This window comes from Bison bison, unplaced genomic scaffold (genome assembly GCF_000754665.1).
Source record: "Bison bison bison isolate TAMUID 2011002044 unplaced genomic scaffold, Bison_UMD1.0 scf7180017863957, whole genome shotgun sequence".
NCBI classification, from domain to species: domain Eukaryota; kingdom Metazoa; phylum Chordata; class Mammalia; order Artiodactyla; family Bovidae; genus Bison; species Bison bison.
The window spans coordinates 1,921,643-1,942,900 of NW_011494529.1; the positions used below are offsets into that span (position 1 = coordinate 1,921,643).

At 38.0% G+C, this 21,258-nt stretch overlaps 1 protein-coding gene across 4 annotated transcripts in view; it reads right to left on the bottom strand.

Annotated features, from left to right (window-relative positions):
• The window catches only part of INADL (InaD-like (Drosophila)), a 396,383-nt gene that overhangs the window by 249,982 nt on the left and 125,143 nt on the right, over window positions 1-21,258 (bottom strand). For all 4 annotated transcript variants that reach the window (XM_010833911.1, XM_010833910.1, XM_010833909.1 and 1 more), the window contains exons 21-24: window positions 19,895-20,018; window positions 14,274-14,448; window positions 4,618-4,689; window positions 2,991-3,168 (exon numbers count right to left, since the gene is read on the bottom strand). In XM_010833911.1, the coding sequence (XP_010832213.1) occupies window positions 2,991-3,168; window positions 4,618-4,689; window positions 14,274-14,448; window positions 19,895-20,018 (549 nt within the window). The remainder of the gene's footprint in view (window positions 1-2,990; window positions 3,169-4,617; window positions 4,690-14,273; window positions 14,449-19,894; window positions 20,019-21,258) is intronic.

Genomic DNA, 21,258 nt, shown 5'->3' on the forward strand with positions numbered 1-21,258 from the left:
AAGACAGAAATGAGTATTAAACTTCACTAGCAAAGCAACTAATGCTTTTCATAGAAAAAAGTAAACAAATTACTGATTATGCTTCACAGAATATATATTAGAGTTTAACATTTCAGGTCTGTTGTGAATCTGAAGAAATATAAATTATTAAATCTGAGATAAAACAATGGGTTTTTATTAGTATGTGTAAAAGTGATGATGGATTAGATGAGAGAATACTTTTTATTCACTGACAGCAGAGAAAGATGAGAAAAAATTCAAAAAGGTAAGAAAAAATGAACAATTCAATTAGAAAAAAGACAAAAGACTTGAACAAACATTACACCAAAAAGGGTATCAGATGGCAATTAAGCACATGAAAAGTTATGGAACTACAAGTTAAAACAACAATGATATCATTCTGTACCTATCCAGAATGGCTAAAATGAAAAATAGTGACAATCCCAAATGCTGGTGAGGATGCAGAGAAACTGGATCACTCATTAGCTGCTTGTATACAAAATGGTACAGCTATTCTGGAAAATAGTTTGACAGTTTCCTAACACTAAGAAAGGAACTTAACATACAACCCAGCAATTACACTCTTGGGCATATATCCCAAAGAAATGGACACTTATTTTCACTCAGGAACTTATATACCAATGTTTATAGGGCTTATTCAGAATGGCCAAGAACTGGAAAGAAACCACCCAAACATCTTTCTGTGGGTGAATGGTTAAACTGTGGTACCTCCATACCATGGAATACCACTCATTCATAAAAAGGGATGAACTACTGACAAATTGAAAGAACGTCAAAGAAATTGCACTGAGTAAAGAAAGAATCTCAAAAAGAAACAGAAGGCATAATTCCATTTATGTGACAACTGTAAAATAACACACTTATAAATACGGAAAACCAGAAATAGTGGTGGCCAGAGGCTAGCGATGCGAGAGGAGGGAAGAAGAGAGGAGTGGCTATTGAGGGGCCAGACAAGGAGTCTTGTGGTGATGACTCAGCTGAGTTTCTTGACTGCTGTGGGGGTTATGCAAGGTTACGCATGTGATAAAATTGTGCAGAGCTGTAAACACACACATACATGTGGTACATGTATATACCTGGTGAAGTCTGACTAAGGTCTGTGAATTGTGCCAATATTAGCATTTTGCTTTTGCTTTTACTGTAGTCATGTAAGATGTTAACATCGGGTGAGGCTATGTGAAGAGAGTACATGGGACTTCCTTATACATTTCTTTGCAATTTCCTATGAATTTATAATTATTTCACTATATAAAGGAAAAAAGCTAATTTTTAAACATTATCTTCTGTATTTTGTTCTAAGTGCATATGTATCAGTAATTAAAAATAAATGATTTATTAGATGAATATTATCAACTTAGATTTTAAAAAAGCAAAATCCAGTTATATGTTGTTTAAAAAATACAACTAAAACAAAATCGCAAATAAGTATGAAAATGAAAAAAAAAAAATGTACCACACAAATGCCAAATAAAAGAAACCACACCTGCCCCAGAAGCCAGAATAACCCTTTTTAAAAATATGTACGTGTTCATAATTCTCCAGTGGATTCTCAGGCATTCAGAGTGGACAACCTTCTGAGCTCTCCATGATGTGGCTTCCCACTACCTCTTCTCTTTCAGCTTCTCTCTTGCTCACTCTACCTACAGTAGCAGTGCTAGACCTCCTTCTGTTCCTTGAATGCATCCAGGCGAGCTCCCACCTCAGAGCCTTTGCACTCAGTTCACTCTGTCTGGAGGCATCTTCCCCTCTGTGTCCACATTGTTCACTTGGTCATTTCCTGTATTTGTCCCAATATCATCTTCCATAACAAATCTATTGGTTGCAACTGCTGCCATCATCACTTGTCATTCCTTATTCTCCTCCCCATTATTTTTCTCCATAGCTACTTATAACAATCTAACTTTCTATATATTACTTATTCTGTGTGTTGTCTATCTCCCCCACTATCATGTAAACACCATAAGAGAAGGGATTTGTGGTCATTTTCTTCATTTCTTTATCTCCAGTGGGTTTGAAGTTTTTTTTTTACAACTTCACAAACATAAATATAACCTCAAATTTGTACACATGGAACAATTTTATGCAATTCTTTAATCCTCACAATGATTATATGAGTTTTAAAATCTCATTTCTGTTTTGTTCGGAAACTGAAAATAAAATATATTTCATAATTTGTCCAAGAATAGAAAACAAACAGGACAATCTAGACTTCACTCCATGATCTCCAGAGCACTTTTCACTCTGTCAAAGATAAAACACCACAGCTGATGTTTAGTACCATAAACCATGAGTCGAGGACAAGCAGATTCTGGGGTTAAAGATATTCAGTATGGTGTCATCCAATAAACCCAATGCAAAGAAATGTATCAGATCTAGACCTCTCAGTGCCTGTGATGTATCCTTAAAACTCCACTCTGCAAAGCCTGCCATGTGTAAAGGATGGATTCCAACAACCTTGGAGTCTTCCACTTTCAAGGTCAACTCTGGGAGGACAGCCGAGCTACCCCACTGCCATATACAATTCAAAGTTTGTTAAAGACTGTGGGAGAAGTGTGAGGCCCACCTTCCGCCTCATTCTGTCAACTTGTGAAATTTGATGCTTTTTGTTTTATCATTTTAAGGGCTTTGCTAGTGGCTTAGATGGTAAAGAATCCACCTGTAATGCAGGACATCTGGGTTCAATTCCTGGGTCAGGAAGATCCCCAGGAGAAAGGAATGGCAACCCACTCCAGTATTCTTGCCTGGAGAATTCCATGGACAGAGGAGCCTGATGGGTTACAGTCCATGGGGTGGCAAAGAATCGGACATGACTGAGCGACTAACACTACTACTACAGTTCAACTTTAGAATCTCACAAAATTGTGTAAACCTACAAATGAAGGCATCTGAATAAAATATACCAACGATACACACATATTTACTGTTTCACAGTACTTTTCAAACAAAAACAAAAATTTAACATTATTTACCTCAAGTATTTTATCCCCAGTTTTAAGAGCATTTGTTTTTCCTGCCGGACTGTCTTCCAAAACTTGTTTAATAAATATACCTTTAAGCTCCTCTCCATTCTTTAAACGTTTTATGACAGTTTGTCCACCAACAATACTAATACCAAGAGATACATCTGGTTCTCTAAAAATCTCAACGCTGTAAAAACAAACAAGAAAACAGAATTCACCCATGAACAAGGTAATTTGTTGTATCGTCATTGTGTTCAACGTGTATATCCTTGTGGCTCATTTTATATAAATACATTTTCACAAATGTTATAGAAGTTATACCTAGTTCCTAAATTGTAAGAATCTATCACTTCTATAGAATGGGATTAAATTCTATTAGATTCTTATGAATCAATTTTATGGTATATGTAACAGTTTAAATTCTGAAGATGATTTCTAAGACAACAAATACAACTCTTAATATTGAGAAATTTAGCTAGATCTTAATAACCCTATCTCCCACCACCATATATTTTCTGATGAGTCCTTTTCATCTGCATCATATGTAACATTAGCAAAGAACGAATTGAAGAAATAACAAATGAGTGAAAAAAATCAAGAAAGTCACATGTATCATTTTGGCAAAAAAGCACAGACCTTCAGAACTGGAGAAGGAAATGGCAACCCGCTCCAGAACTCTTGCCTGGAAAATCCCATGGAGGGAGGAGCATGGTAGGCTACAGTCCATGGGGTCACAAAGAGTTGGACACGACTGAGCGACTTCACTTTTTTTCTTTCTTTCACAATAAAATAAATTTGTCACTGACACACTCACTGCCCATACTGCTATTCCTAGTCAGCCAGGCTAGCCTGTGGTTCTTTAAGCGGAGGACAGATTTTATTGCTCCAGAGGCTGGAAAGGTTTTCTTTTCTTCCTACCTCCACATCATTTCCATAAAGTATGGAATAAAACTTGGCCCTCAAAATACTGTGAATTTTGTTCAAACTGCACAGACATGGCCAATAATTAACTCCAAAAAGTAGCTCAGAAAACAGTTAAGAGTTTTTAAGACAAAACTCAAAAGTGCAAAAAAAACCAATGTGAGTGACATGGTAGAATTAATAATGAGTAAAGATAGAAAGGGCAGCTAATGGAAGACTTTTATAATCTTAATAAAGTGCAGCCCTGGTTACTACATAAAACAATGAGAGTATCCACAGGAGGATGGGCCCGGCAGACTCTGTTAGTGCAAATAAGACACTAACTTGGATTAACATAAGAGGAGGAGGGGGCTATGTCACAGAAGCCTCAACTATTGCTCTGGTTTGTTTAAAAGAAAAAAAGAGCTTTACTGCCTTCAAGACAGCCCTAGCTGCCTTGCTTAGTGGTACAGTGAGAAAGTACACTGAGTCCCTCATAGATGGACATCCGTAAGCTCCTTTCTCTGAAAAAGTATGACAATGGTTTTCCTAATATTGGTTATAGTCATTTCGCCTGGCTAAAACCCTCTAGGTGAGACAAAGCACAACTACAGTTGAGGCCAATGTCCAGGTGCACTATGGCAATCATTAGAGAACGACTGACACTATTAAACTGAAGAAAAGAGCAACCAATTGCACTGTCCTATTGAGAAAGCCAATCACGTTATCAACCTACATTCTTGGTGGTCCCCAGTGACTGAAGTTTGGAGTTTCTTCTCCTTCACCTTCTTCTCTCTCAGGTAATTCACTGAGGAGAAAGAAAGGAAAAAAAAAAAAAACATACACACATGTAATTTATAACACACTTATTATTAAAGGGTCTTAAAAAGTTTTATATTATACAATCTATATTCAGTTTAAAAGTTCTTAATTTCTAAGCTTTAAAAATATTTACATCAATAGTTAACTATCCATACGAAGATATATTGCTTAAATGTTCCAATTAATAAATATCCACCCAGAACCAGAAAATCACTGATTATAAACACTTTCATTGGTGACACTATAGATGCTACCTTCTAAAAATCTTTGTTCGAATTTGTATGATTTTACATTTGTTTTTCTATCAACACTTAAATATTATAAAATATATTTCTTAAAACTCGGTGTGACTGACGAGCTAACAATCTAGTCTAACCTGACACAAACAACTGAAATGACTAAATAGTCAGGAAACATGATTGCTCTCTAGATTTTTTTGTCTCTCTAACCCTAAATAATGTCCCCGTCATTTGTATTCTGTGCATATGTTGTGTATTTCCACAGTTTACAGTTTGTGTATTTTTCAGTTTACAGAAAGATTTGTTAAACAATACAATCCTCTCACCTACCACCATCACACTTCCACCCATCAAATTATGTTAATATGGAACTGCCTAGCAGGATGCTGAATTATAGAATAGTTATAAAAGTAATGCTAAAAGGGTAAAGGCACTATCATCTACGACCTGGAAAAGGAGTCAGGATTTCTAAGCTCCAATCTAACCTGTACCACAAAATAGGCACGTGCCTTTGAACCATCAAATAAATAACATATACTGCCAATCATATTACTCTGTATAAAAATGTAGGTACTACTTCTTCCATTTCATTTTCACAAAAACCCCTGTGAAGTAAGCACAGCAGGTCATATTACTATATTTTCCACTTGAGGCTCAGAGAATGCTCAGACATAATACATAACCTCGCCACAGTATCCAAATCTTTTTTTCAGCATGGAGTTTCAATGCTCCATTTTCCTCTGAATTCTCAAATAAGTCCTATCAAAAGTACGAAACTTCAGCTACTTGTCACTCTACAATTTTCTAGGATACAATGGTTTAAGGGTGATTGAAAAGAGAAAGTGAAAGGATCTAAACAATCTGAAAATCAGTTAAAGAACTGAGATCATTAAGGATCACTAACGTCTCACCCACTGCAGACAATCTTCTTCCCTTAGCCAGTCTACTTTTTATGATTAAAAGCATTCATAAAATTCAAGGAAAACACCTTGGCACATAATTACTGGTTACTTATCTAATGCCCTCTCTCCCATCTTCCTTACCAATATAACACCCCTTTACTCCAGGTGGCACTATGCTCAGCTTTAAAAAACTACATTTTCTGGACTTCCTCTTAGCTAATGGTAGCTGTGTGCAAGAGCTCTGATCAGCAACAAGGAAGCCAAAGTCCTTGGGTGAGACTTGCAGGAAAACTCATAAAGTGGAGGGAGAATCAGCTTACAGGAACCTTTTGCTCTATGCTCTTTCCCTTCTTGCCTAGAAGGCAGAGGTGATTATTGGCGATGGAACACCCATCTTAAAATCGTGAAGACACAGTGAGGACTGAAGCAGTACACTGATGACAGCACAGCAGAAAGGAAGAAGGTGTCCACGGCCCTGACAGGACTTCTTCAGGACTCCTTTACATGAAAGAAATCAAGCCCCAGTTGAGTAAAGCCACACTAACAGCTGTGGGGGGAGGCGTGTGGGAATAAAGAGGGAGGTTCAGTTTATAAGCAGCTGAATGCAATCACTGAATGATATACCCATGATTCCACCAATTTAAGTCTTCATTTTATCATGTCATATTATTATTTTTTGCACATGTACATATACGTTCATTGGATAGTGGTAATCATAGCATAAACTTTCATATTTTGATTATCCCATAACAGCAACAAGGATTAAATGAAATATTACTGGCATTTAACTGAAGCTCAACCAATATCCATCTCCCTTAAATTTTTTCACTTGAATTTATATTCAGGTATACACAGTAGCTTGCCAGGCTCTTTTGTCCATGGGATTCTCCAGGCAAGAAAACTGGAGTGGGGTGTCATTTCCTTCTCTAAAACAACCATGTATTTAGAGTTAGAACTTTCCACCCCACCCCCACCTCTGGAAAGGGGCTAGAAGTGAGTTCAATCACCAATGGCCAATGATGTAATCAATCATGCCTGCATAATGCAGCCTCCATAAACCTCTCCCCACCTCCGAACAACAGGGTTGAGAGAGCCTGCAGGTTGGAGAACACATTGAAGTGCTGGGAAGGTGATGTGCCCCAAGAGAGCCTGGATGCTCTCGCATCCCACACACTCCCTTCCTCGACTTATGCATCTCTTCCATTTGGCTATTCCGGAGTCGTATCCTTTACAACAAAGCAGTAATAGTGAAGCACTTCCCTAAGTTCTATAAGCCATGCTAGCAAATTATTGAACCTCAGGAAGGTGATATGAGGACCCCCAACTCATAGTCAGTTGGTCAGAAGTAGAATTCGCAACCTGGAATCTGTGCCTGGCTTCTGAAGTTGGGACAGTCTTATGGGACTGAGCCCTTAACCTGTAGGGGCTGTACTAACTCTGCAGTTAATGTCAGAACTGAAATGAATTGTAGGACACATTGTCCAAAGAATCAGAAAATTGGTTGGTGGGTGAAGGAAAAAATTCACACATTTTGTGGGTAAGAAACAGTTCATGAAATATATTAAGAAAAAAATGTACATATTTTTATTATGGCACATACATAATATCATTATAAGAATTAAATTCTTTTTTTTTGAATTATTCAAAATAGCCAGGCCAATATCTTTATTGATTTGGAAACATGTTAATAACAATTTTCTGAGTGGGAAAACAAAATTATAAAATTATGAAGTATAATCCTAATTTCTTTTTTTTTTATTTTATTTTTAAACTTTACAATATTGTATTAGTTTTGCCAAATTTCGAAATGAATCTGCCACAGGTATACCTGTGTTCCCCATCCTGAACCCTCCTCCCTCCTCCCTCCCCATACCCTCCCTCTGGGTCGTCCCAGTGCACCAGCCCCAAGCATCCAGTATCGTGCATCAAACCTGGACTGGCGACTTGGTTCATACATGATATTATACATGTTTCAATGCCAAGAATTAAATTCTTAAATTTAAAATTACCTACGATAGAATGAAAGTCAAGTTTTCACATTGGTATGGGCTATATGCTTTTCTTTTTAAAAAAATAAAAAATATCCTAAACTGCTGACTTTCACATATAATATTAAATGAAGGGAGAAAAATGTTATCTAAAATATGGAAAGTTTTAGTTTTCTTTAAGAAAATCTGTAACAAAAGGATTATTCCATTAGATAGACTTTTTCAAAGTATATTATTATTTTTCAGGAAATTGATGAACATATTCTACACACTATTTCATACCTAAAGAGAGATAAAACTTTCAAAACCATAGTGTGATTAGTTTTAGAAAGTAAGTCACAGGAGATGAGCAACCATCCAAAATAATGCAGTCACTTTACACTGATGAATGCATATACCTTTTAACTCAAATTAAAATTTAATGGAGAAAGTAAAATACTTTTACTGCACATATTAAGATGCAAATTTGCCCAAATGTACTTGAATCTTTCACAAGAGAATTCTAAACTCTAATTTTATAATTTACACTTTGATTAAACGTGGTCAATAGCTCAATCAGTTAGAATCTCAAATCTTAAAATAATTGAACTTTTGCCTTTTACATTTAATCAGAGTTTTATAACCACTTTTTCCCTAAACGAATTAACCATCTAATAGAAATAATGCTTTTTATTTCAGTTCTTTATAACAAATGCCCAAAGTTATCATTCTTTACAGATTTGGGAGGAAAGATAAAGTGCCCCATTAATGAACAAGTGAATATTAATAGTAAAACTTCATCATAAGACACAATGTCTTTGAGATTAACATTTTCTACGTCATACCAAAATCAGATGAATCCAGATAGCCAAGGTGACCTTTCCTTTTTAATATATCTTTTTTTCACATAAAAATTCTGTATACTAAGCCATATAAGGGTCAAACAAACTCAGCACCCCAAAATGATGTAAGCAGGAAGAGATACAATTGTGGCTAAGTTATCTCGAGATTTTTTTCCTTTTAAAATATAGACTCTATATGGCAATTTTCTGTGCACACTAGAGGGAATACGAGCTTCTGGAGCCAGGCAGAACAGGCACTGATGTTTTCCAAACTAGTAGGGTTAATTACACAAATATAACACTATGACCTTGAAGTTATAAGCAAATTATTACCTGATACCAGTATACATAAAGAATTAGTCATTACTACACATGAAAGTTTAAAATGACACAGACATGGTACTCAGTAAAAAAGCCAGATAACAAAAAAGTACCTATTGTATGATTTACATGAGTTCTAGAATGGAAAAAATAATTTACAGTATTAGAAGTCAGAAGCAGAGAACTTTCTGGGTGGATGGAACTGTTTAATATCTTGATTGGAGTGCTGATAACATGAATGTATGTGTGTGTGTGTATGTGTGTGTGTGTGTGTGTCTATAAAAGTTGCTCAGTTGCATCCGACTCTACGATCCCAGGGACTATAGCCCACCAAGCTCCTCTATCCATGGAATTCTCCAGGCAAGAATACTGGAGTGGGTTGTCATTCTCTTCTCCAGGGGATCTTCCTGACCCAGGAATCCAACCCAAGTCTCTTGCATTATAGGCAGTTTCTTTACCATCTGAGCCACCATTATGCATTTATCAAAATTAAGAAAATTGTTTCATAAAATTGCATTTAAGACTTTTGTTAAGAAACAAACGTTCAACTCATAAAGGGTAAGTCACTTCCTTAGGTCTTTCCCTTTTTTGACCTTCTATACAGCCTGCATTAGCAATGAAATATCTAATTATATTTCCAAAGGCATTAGTGTAATACTCCTGTGTGTCTCTTGTCCTAATTTCTCACACTCATCTTCACCTTCAGTGTGGACCACAGCTGCAACATTATAAACTCCTTGGAAACTTCCCTTTTATCCTTCCAAGTCAAACATCCCAGAGTAGTCCTCTCTCACGTCCACGTATTTATTCTCTCCTTTACCCTTAGTCCTCTACCAATATTCTTAATCTACACATAATTTTTGGCAGTGGAACTCAAAGGTAAACCTATCAGAAACTCACCATTTACTTAAAAGGCACTAAATGCCAAGCAGTGTTGGGGACTTAAAATATAACATTAACTCTTTTAATCCTTTCCCCAGCTATGACACTCAGTCTCCTATTTCACTTCCTACTAGTCATAACAAAGTATCCAATATCTGAAAGTATTTCTTTTCATTTGCATCCTATTATACACACAGGGCTTCCCTGGTAGCTCAGCTGGTAAAGAATCTTCCTGCAATGCAGGAGACCTCAATTTGATTCCTGGGTCAGGAAAATACCCTGGAGAAGGGAATGGCTACCCACTCCAGGGTTCTTGCCTGGAGAATCCTCATGGACGGAGGAACCTGGTGGGCTGCCGTCTATGGGGTCACACAGAGTCAGACATGACTGAAGCGACTTAGCAGCAGCAGCAGCACAGTACTATACTGCACATCTCCTACTAGTTTTAGAAGGTCATGTCCCCCACTAATGGGCACACTCATGTCTTTAGGCATCAAGTGATGACAGAGTTGAATTAGAAAAAGACTGAAGCCAGGTGAATTCTGAAAACATCATCTCAAGGAACTTTATGAAGAAGAATACTCAGAACAAGATCACTTAGATTCCTTTCAGAGTTTCCACACTCAGTCTACCCACCATTCTTCCTTCCTAGAGATCTTCACTTTCAGTGTGCATCTGACCTCTTAATATTAGTCCTGGAGGCGAAGAGAAGTTAGCTTATGCAAGAGCACAGTGAATACTAACAAAATAGCTCTGCTGAGTCCTATGCAAAAATTAATGCAAAGAAACTGTTAAGTAGCATTTAGCACTAGCTGACACCCTGAAGATCTGAAAAACAATATTCTGAAAGGAATCTGTGCATTACTCAGGAAGTCTTCTGAGTAGCAATAAATATTCATCTACAGACCTAACTCCATGGGTCATACCCTGAAAGATTAAAAGGGGTAGTATGATTTACAGGAACACTTCTGGACCTGCTGAGGCTGAAATATATACACTGGATCTATGACAGCGAGCCAAAAAAAAAAACATTCAAATGCAAGACTGATCTCCCAAGACAAAGGTTAGGCTGAAGCCCTTAAATGCCTGTGCCAATACAAGAAATCAGCTTGTCAAAGTGCTCACATTAGGAGTAAAGTGGACCTCTTCTCCCTGAAACTGGGAGAACTGAGTAAGATACAACTGATGGAATGCTCCATCTTCTGCACAAGGAAGGAGGGGTGGGTTTGGAAATTTGTTTAAATCTCTTCCAATTTACACTTACAATTCTATAACATGAAAAGCAGCTTCAATTCTGAATTCTTTGGCCAGAGTCCATTATTAACACTCAGCACAAGAGAAATTTAAAAAACGGAAATGTCTCTGAAAAGTAATTTGACCACATAAAAAAAGTTGAAACATATTCCTAACTCTTCCAGTACTTCCACTGCTAGGCATCTCTCCTAAAGAAACAAACTCATGATTGTTTAACACTCTCTTCCCTTGGGAACTGGTTAGATCCCATGCACTAGGACCCTGGGCCTGTCAGCTCCTCCCCTGTACACATTGGTCCAGGTCTGTTGAGTAAAAAGTCACCAATTTCTCCAACTAGTTGGGCTTACCAGTCTTTCTTTTCCAGTCAAACATAAGCTATGCAGAAGGCCAGACAACTTTTTATTGTTTCTATCTAAAACTCTAGGCAAAGGTCACAGATCACTGAACAGAGAAGTGACGTTAAGTCTGAGACACTTCATATAACAAGACAAAATCTTTCTTGGACTAAAATTTAAATAAAAGCATTAAGATTCTTTTCCCATGTAAGTTATCATAGAACATTCAGTGGAGTTCCCTGTGCTATTCAGTAGGTCCCCATAGTTATGTGTTCTATAGATAGTAGTATGCATGTACATTAATCCCAGTCTCCCAATGTATCACTCCCCCCCGCCACACTTCCCCTTTGGTAACCATTAGTTTGATTTCGAGATCTGTGAGTCTGTTTCTGTTCTGTAAATAAGTTCACTTATATCATTTTATCATTTATATAATTCTTTTAGATTTCACATGTAAGTGCTATCATATGATATTTGTGTTTGTCTGACTCGCCTCACTTAGCATGATACATGTATATGCATAATGATTCACTGCGCTGTACACCTGAAACTAACACAGCACTGTAGGTGAACTATATTCAAATATAAATAGGTAAATAACAGCATTAAGGCCACTTAATCCTACCGTATTTCTCATCCCTGGTATATTTTGCAATCCCTCCAACTCTTTGATTTGCTTCTGCCATCCTATACTCACAGTGCTACACTGCCCTGGTTTTTCTTTCAGCTGTGCTTCTGTTCCCATACCCCACTGTCAAGGCCCACTCAGCCAAACTACCCGTCACACTCCACAAAATCTGCTTCAATTGTAAAGAAACCGCCCACAACCTAACTTCCTCCCTCAGTGTTCTCTCAGCCTCCTCTGCTCGTCAGCGGCTCTGCTTCTCAGCCACAGATACCACACTTGAGAGGGCGATGTTCATTCTCTCACTCCCTGGGAAGCTGGGAAAAGGGAATCAGTATTTTCCTAATTCCTCCTCACCACTAGGTCTTTGCCCTCCTACTCTTGTTTCAAAAGCTAAGCTCTGTTATGACACCTCTCCTTCTATGGTCCACTTGACTAGCAGCCCATCATTTTGAGTAAATAAACTTTCTTCTAAATGACAAAAAAACAAAAAAACCCAAGGCCATAGGCTAAAAACTTTTTCAGGTTCCAGTTCTCAAGGAACTAACAATACCTGTATTTGTGCTTTCCTTTCAGTCTTGGCACCTGAGTCCATGGAGAATACGAGCTTCCTCCTACCAGATATGAAAGGTTAATCTCTCTAGGTGCCATGTCCTCCTCTCCCTCCACCCTCTCCAGGGACTATATTTAATCACCCACTTTCTAGCATCTACATATTCCTTTTCTGGATCTTTCACACTTACAATCTGTGTGTGTGTGTGTGTTCTGGATCTTTCACATTTACAGTCTGTGTGTGTGTATACATATATACATCCCCTTGCCCCAGTCCTACATTGCCCTCCAGTTGTCTAGGTAACATGCATTCTTTCTGCCTCTTTTCATGATCAGGTTTCTCAAAACACTAGTCTACTCTTACTTTATCCAATTTCTGACTTCTGTTCAATTCTCAACCCACTACTCTGATTTCCACTCTAAGAAACTGTTCTTAGCTTACCAAGGGCATCCATGTGATCAAGTCCCAGGAAAACTTCCATTTTATCTACCATGACCTCTCTCTGTAGTATGTAACAATAGTCTGTAATGATGCTTTTGTTCAAATGCTCTCTTTCCTTGGTTTCTATATCAACCTCCAGCTCATCAGTTTCCTTCTACCTTTTGTTCCCTCCACTTCACTGTTTTCTTCCTCCATTCATGCCCTTAATCTTGCTGCTCTGCAGGATGCCAATGTTGGCCCTGTTCTATTATCACTTGAGCCTCCCCTGGATGACTATTCAAATCTAGGAGTTTCACCTTCACTTGATCTTGTTCCCCAAGTATCCACATCAGGATAGACCTCAACACTAATCCTTGGAGACATGTATTTAATTAACTCCATCTCACTTCATCGTTCTATGGATACTTGAACCCCCAACATGTCCCAAACTGAACTCATCATTTTCCTTTCAAACTGTTCATGCTCCTATAATCTTATGCCAAAGAATTAATGGTCCTGCTAGCCATCTAGTTGCTCCATTCAGAAACACAGGTCATCTCCTTTTCCTTCTCACTTCCCATATGTTATCAGCCAACAATCCCTGTAGCCCCTCCAACTCTTAAGTCCAAGCCTTCCTCAATTTGCCCTTGTGTATTTCTTGCTTGAGTTGTTAAATTCTTAATTAACCTCCATTATCTGCAAGGAAATCCAACCAGTCCATTCTGAAGGAGATCAGCCCTGGGATTTCTTTGGAAGGAATGATGCTAAAGCTGAAACTCCAGTACTTTGGCCACCTCATGCGAAGAGTTGACTCATTGGAAAAGACTCTGATGCTGGGAGGGATTGGGGGCAGGAGGAGAAGGGGACAACAGAGGATGAGATGGCTGGATGGTATCACTGACTTGATGGATGTGAGTCTCAGTGAACTCCGGGAGTTGGTGATGGACAGGGAGGCCTGGCGTGCTGCGATTCATGGGGTCACAGAGTCGGACACAACTGAGCGACTGGACTGAATTTGCACACAACTGAGAGAATACAAAATTATATATATGGTACAATTTTAAGCGTGGGAAATTCTCACAGTAATCATTTAATATGGTGGGCTTTATTCAAAATATTTTTCTGCACTTTACAAATGTTCCACCATAAACACGACCTGTTGTTGTTTTTAATAGAAGCCAAAAGAAAGCTACTTTAAAAATGTAAAAATGCAGAGGAATAATATCATACCATGCATCAGTGGTATATCTAGAAGACAACATTCCTGCGTATGCTGAAACTTTGGAAACAGCTTGAGTCCTGGAGAGTTGATATAGAGGCAAGTCTTCTTGCTCCCTTCTCTGAGCCACAACAGGAAGTTCAACAAGCAAGCCAGGACCCTGCACATCATTTGGAATCATCATGCCTAAAGAGCAAAACCAGATGTTGGTGAGCACAGGATACATTCATTCATTCTTCATTCATTCAACAGAGTTATGGATATCTACACGGGCAGGCCCCTTTCAGGTAGAAGACTTATTTATACTAAAGTAAATAAGCAAAATATTTAACATGTCAGATGGTGGCAGTGCTATGGTAAAAAAATTCTGCAAGGAAGGGAAATAGGGATTGCTCAGTGGAAGAGGGTTACAATGTTAAGCATGGCTTTAGTGAAAAGATATTATGTTAGCAATATGAATCTTTTATCAAAAGAATCTTTCTTATAAGTCAGAAAGAGAAAGACAAATACTGTATGGTATTACTCATATGTGGAATCTAAAAAATACAACAAACTAACAAATAAAACAAAAGCAATGCAGATTCACAGATACAGAGAACAAACTAGTGGTTACCAGTGGGGAGAGGGAAGCAGGGAGGAGCGATACAGGGAGCTGGAGGGGAAAAGGGTCATTATTGGATTATGTGAAACTTTTTTAAAATGTAAAGGACTGTAGAATTTAAAGAATCTTTCAATTAAAAAAAAAGAAACTAATCTCCTTTATGACGGAGATCATCTCCTTATCTTACTATAAATTTTCCTTCATCAATCTAGGCTGTCTCAATTACAGACACAGTAACATTTCACTAACTTAAAAAAAAAAAAACTACACAGAAAAACAAATAATCAAATGAAAACACATTTTTGAAGGGGCTTTGTTTATAAATTCCAAAATTCTTTTACATTTGTTATCTTATTTAATTCTCACATTAAACTAGTTACAAGAGATACTAGCAATCATATTTTATAGATGGGGAATTCCAGGCTGAGGAATTTTGCCAATTAGAATGTGTGAATTTACCTAACATGTCATCTGTGTCACTTTCCTATTACAGAAAAAAGGAATAACTAGGGCAGGGCTGTGCACGCAGTCTTATGGTACATGTTTAGAGAGCTGCATGCAGGCTGGCATAAACCCATTCATCGCTCTTAGGACACACCTCAGTATCCATTACATCTAATCCATTATAAATTCCCAGCCAATCTTTTTTCATTGTGTTATACAAATATAAAAAATGGTGTATCAAATGCCTCCCCTAAATCCATACATTTATAGTGTATTTTGGAAACTTGGCTTATCAGAAAATTAAAATTGATCACTAGGAGATATACTCCTCTAAAACTTCTCCTATAAGCATCACTTAAACTTTCCATTTCTTCATATTGAACAGATTTTCTAGTAAACTCACTTGTACTTCTGCTTTTTATCTTGTCTAGACACTTTGAGTCAGGATCTGATCAGTTGGTAACACTGATTAATACAGTATAGGAAATACAGCAGAGAATCTGAAGCAGGGGGTGAAAGTAACTGTAACACTCAGGTGGTATTAAAGGAAGTCTCAGGTGCCTCTCCCCCATCACCAGGCACCCTCAGCCCATCCCCTGGGCCCACATTCACACATGCAGTCAAATCCATAGACGTGCACTACTGCTCTAGCTCCCTGTGTCTACCTCCTCCCCTAAGGAGGGACTGGGTGGGATGGAGATTCTGCAGATATGGCCCAAAATGAGAGTTGAAAAAACACAGAACTGACTCTATTTGCAGAGCTAATTCCCATCCAGCTACACTGGTAAAGCAGCCTATTAAATTACAGCACTGAGTTTCATAGGATGCTGCAGTTTGTTTAAAACTTTCACTACCTGCTCCACACAGGGCTCCCATACCCTTTGCCCTCTCCTCCTCCTTAGCAGTGCTCAGGTACACATCTCTCCCCTCTCACCGTGCTTGACACAGGCGACTTAACAGACCCGCTTGTCAGGTGCACCATGGTATCTGGGAGCCCATAAAATAAATCATATCCTTTGGGGCCTATGTGGTTGTTAGGTAACAGCCACAACAGGAAAACACAGTTAGGAAAACAGGAAAGTTTAAAAAAAAAAAATTCTCTGGATAAACGGAAGTTAATGCTACCAGAAGAATGGGAGTAATTTCAAAAAGGTCTATACTTAGTGAGGTGCAAGAAGAGAAAGATAAACAAAATAAAGGCAAGAAGAATCTGTGCAGAAAAGGGGTTGCTGTACAACTTAGCAACCAGACAAGAAAAAAATAGGGAACTGGCATACTGATAAATCATGCTAGAACCAGCATGCTGTTAAATCACCACACAGGAGCAGCATATCACCTTCTCGTGCAAGAAATAGTCCTTGAGCACCCACTATGGTAACATAATGAGATATAAGCCTTGCCCTCCAGAAGCTTATTGTAAGAGACCAATATGTAAATTCGCAAGTGTACCTGACTCTGGGTGCAATGACAGAAATTCATCCAGGCTCACTGGAGGCCCATTTTAGGTAGGGCCAATCAGACTGGGAAATACAACTACTTTCTGTCTTTGAGGATACCTGATATTAGAGCTGACTCACTGGAAATGACCCTGATGCTGGGAAAGACTGAGGGCAGGAAGAGAAGGGGGTGACAGAGTATGGGATGGTTGGATGGCATCAACACACATGAATTTGAGCAAACTCTGGGAGACGGTGAAGGACAGGGAAGCCTGGCGTCCTGCAGTCCATGGGGTCCCAAGGAGTCGGACATGACTTAATGACTGAACAACAACAATTTTAGATTAAGTACAGGGTGAAGAATAGCCCTTTACATACAGGTTTTCAAAAATAACTTTTAATTTAATTGCTCATAAGTAACTCTTAAAATCTCTGTAGTTAAAGGGCTACAGATTTGAAAAAGGCCTTATAGAACACTTAGCCCAATTGCACCATTTTACAGCTGCGGAAATGCGGAAGCTTGGAGAAGGGGGTGGTTTGCCTGGTGACATAGCAGATTAACGGCTTAGTACTGAGGGACCTGGGAATGAAACTGTACTGACTCTGTATCAATAATTTCTCAGTTCACCCATGGTTAGCATTAATCCAAGTATTTGCACCTGGCACAGCATTCTGGAAGCTCTCAAAAATTTTTTTGCTATGAATGCTCAAAAATAAATTCACTGATAGTTGAAAATTTTTCCAAAACACATGTGGTTATGAACACTTTCCTAGTGAGGACAGGCCTAAGGTATACAAATGTAGCTAAATACCTAAAGCTATAATCTCCAAAAATAGAATCCAAGTGCCTTGCTAAATATTAGATTAAGGCAGTACAGTAGTTTGATTGATGGTTCACCTGGATATCTATATCTGCCATAGAACCTATAAATGAAGCCTTACATGGAGAAAAGGGCTTTGCAAATGTAACTAAATTAAGCATCTTGAGATGAGACAATCCAAGCAGGCCTTAAATCCAACAACAGGTGTCCTTATAAGAGACAAAAGAAGAGAAGACATGGAGAAGAGGAGAGGACCACATGAGGACAGAGGCAGAGATTAGAATGAAACAGTCACAAGCCAAAAGATGCTGGAGTCACCTGAAGCTGGACAGGGAAAAGAACAGATTCTTCCCAAGGCCTTCAGAAGTAGCACAGCATATTAATTTAGGACTTGCTGCTGCTAAGTTGCTTCAGCCGTGTCCGACTCTGTGAGACCCCATAGACGGCAGCCCACCAGGCTCCGCCGTCCCTGGGATTCTCCAGGCAAGAACCCTGGAGTGGGTTGCCATTTCCTTCTCCAATGCGTGAAAGTGAAGTCGCTCAGTCATGTCCAACTCTTAGCGACCCCATGGACTGCAGCCCACCAGGCTCCTCCATCCATGGGATTTTCCAGGCAAGAGTACTGGAGTGGGGTGCCATTGTCTTCTCCAATTTAGGACTTAGAGGCTCCAGAACAGTGAGAAAATTAAGTTCTGGTGTTCTAAGCTGCCAGGTGTGTGGTAACTTGTTACAGGGCCCTGGGAAACTCATGCAGGCAGCAGAAGTCAGAGGAAATAACTTTGGAGTCTCTTAAATGATATGTAGAGGACGGCTCAGAGGAAGGTTGAATCATCCCATGAGGACAAAGTCTCTCCCCCTATCTTTCTCCTAACTCCAATGTCCGTCTTCACAAACACTCAGCCCATATTTCCAGCCTACCGCTTTCAATCCTGACAGTATAAAACAGCGAATGGTTCTCAAGCTGGGGCAATTCTGTCTCCCAAGGGACTTTTTGACATTGTCTGGAGACATTTTGATTTTGATCATGACTAGGAATGGGAATACCACTGGGATCTAGGGTGAGAAGGCAAGGAGGCTGCTAAACATCTGACAATGCGCAGGGAAGCTCTCCACAACAAAATTATCTGATCTGAAACAATGCTGGATATTATTATAAACTATTAATATCAATGGTAATCAAACACATTGATTCATTCATTTGTGCCATAACTCTTCCTCAAGTATTTAATAGAGGGTTACAGAAATGTGGTGAATTTAAAAAACAAGACAAAAAACAGTATACGAGGAGAATTTTTGTGAAAAAAGTTACATTTTTCTCCTAGCCACAATCAGTTACACATTATGAAAAATTGAATAGATTCACTTAATCTAAGATATTCAAAATTAACCATCTTAATTTTTTAAATTAACTATTCATGATGTATTCTGACTGGCAGGGAACTGGCAATTGTTATCATCTCAATGCCTTCAATCTTTACCAGCATTAAAAGAACCCCATTGTTTTAGATTTTACTTGATATAATGTTGAATTCATATAAACCAGTTATATAACTTTCTACAGGTATCTCTCTCTCCTAACAATATATTATCATATAACATAAGAACTGCCCATAGAGAAAGACTTTTCCCATAAGCAGAGTCAAAACAGGTGAAAGACAGCATAAATCCTGAACAATGGCTCTATAAATCCCAATACTTTGAAAGAACTTACTAGTCTCTCCTAGGGAATCTTAATATTACAATGACATTTGATATTGCAGTGTTGGATAAGGAAAGATTACTTTTTAAAGTCAAGTTTTCAAAAATATATAAGAATCAGTATGGGAAGAGGCAAGGAGAAGCACTATACTATTAGGATTCTTTAATGGAAACTAAGTTATTAATGTGCCAAAATTGACTGTAATATATGGCTATAAAAATGTTTCATAAATGTTTAAAATATGTCTCTCTTTATTAATATTTAACAACCCCATTCAATGAGCTAACAGTATCACTTAATAGCATCAGAGATTTTAATATATATTAGTAGAGACTTATTTCAGATCAGTATATGGCACTACTTTTAGTTGTAATCCACACAGCTAATAAAAAGCAAAATGAGGCAGGGAAAATGCAGCCCTCACAGAAAGCAGAATCTGAAAGCTCTAAGTTGAAATATGAGTCACATTACTTTTCCAGATATCTAGAAACAGATTAATTAATAAGGAGATTTCAATTCAAAATAATATAATGAATGAAAATATGACAGTAAAATTTGTCATATGTACAAATAATACTGAAAGATTGCAAAATAATATAACTTGTGTTTATGAGAAATGAAAATCACAAACCTAAATCCAGACTACTCTTTGTTAATGAATTAAGATTTTCCAGATCATCAAATCTGCCTTGTTGAGTGTTTCCTTCAGTTGAGGGTATGGAGGAGAGGGAATCGATGCCAAAGTTCTCTTTCATCTTGAGAGGAAGAAAAACAGAAATGCATTAGCACTTTATGATAAAATGTGGAACACCATAATGTTGTTCAATCCAGATCATAACGATAGTGGAAAACTGGCCCTGCAAACAACCTTCTCAAGTAATGTTTATACTGTGGTAAGCAGTTACAAATGCTACTAACAATATCTGCAAGAGAACAGGCTAGTAAAAATCTGTTTTTTCCAAACACTGGATTTTTTAACAAAAAAATTATTTTATAAACATTAATAAATGCATTCAAATAAACATTCACCAAGGTAGAGGAATAAACAATCTATCAAGGCAAGCAAGGTCAATGGTTGATACACATTACATTCTAGATCATGCTGGATCACAACTTAAATAGCTTCGTTGCTGATCTGGAAACACCTGGTTAATTTTCACAGCCTTAAGAAACACCTGGTGAATTTTCATAGTTCTAAGCCTTTGCTATGCCCCCCCTTACACTCTTATCTACCTAATAAACAACCTGTTCCCCGAACCTAAAACCCACAGATAAGCACAGTCAGCAGTTATTACGCTTTCCCTGTCTTCCTTTTGTACACGTGTCTTTTATGGTTTTCCAAAGTTATAACCTTCCAGAACATACAATTTTCACTGATGTATTTTATTATGATATTAAAAAAACATTTATATGTATGAAATTAAATTGCAACATATGGCCACCACAGACATATACCTTCAACCAGGGGTCCCCAACCTCTAGGACCTAATGCCTGATGATCTGAAGTGAAGCTGATGTAATAATAATAGAAATAAAGGGCACAATAAATGTAATGTGCTTGAATCATCCTGAAACCATTCCCCCACCATGGTCCGTGGAAAAACTGTTTTCCACAAAACCAGTCCCTGATGCCAAAAACATTGGGGACCACGGCCTTAATTCTTTTAAGGTTAATAGCACTGTGTTATTCTCTGTTGTTGGAAATTTAGGCTGTCCAAAACAAAAATATAAATTTTATTTTTTACAACAGTCCGCATTTTTTCATGATTATACAGGTCACACTTCAACAGTAAGAAAAAGACCTCTAAAATTGAAGAAAGTAGGGAAAACCACTAGATCATTCAGGTATGACCTAAATCAAATCCCTTATGATTATACAGTGGAAGTGAGAAATAGATTTAAGGGCCTAGATCTGACAGATAGAGTGCCTGATGAACTATGGACTGAGGTTTGTGACATTGTACAGGAGACAGGGATCAAGACCATCCCCATGGA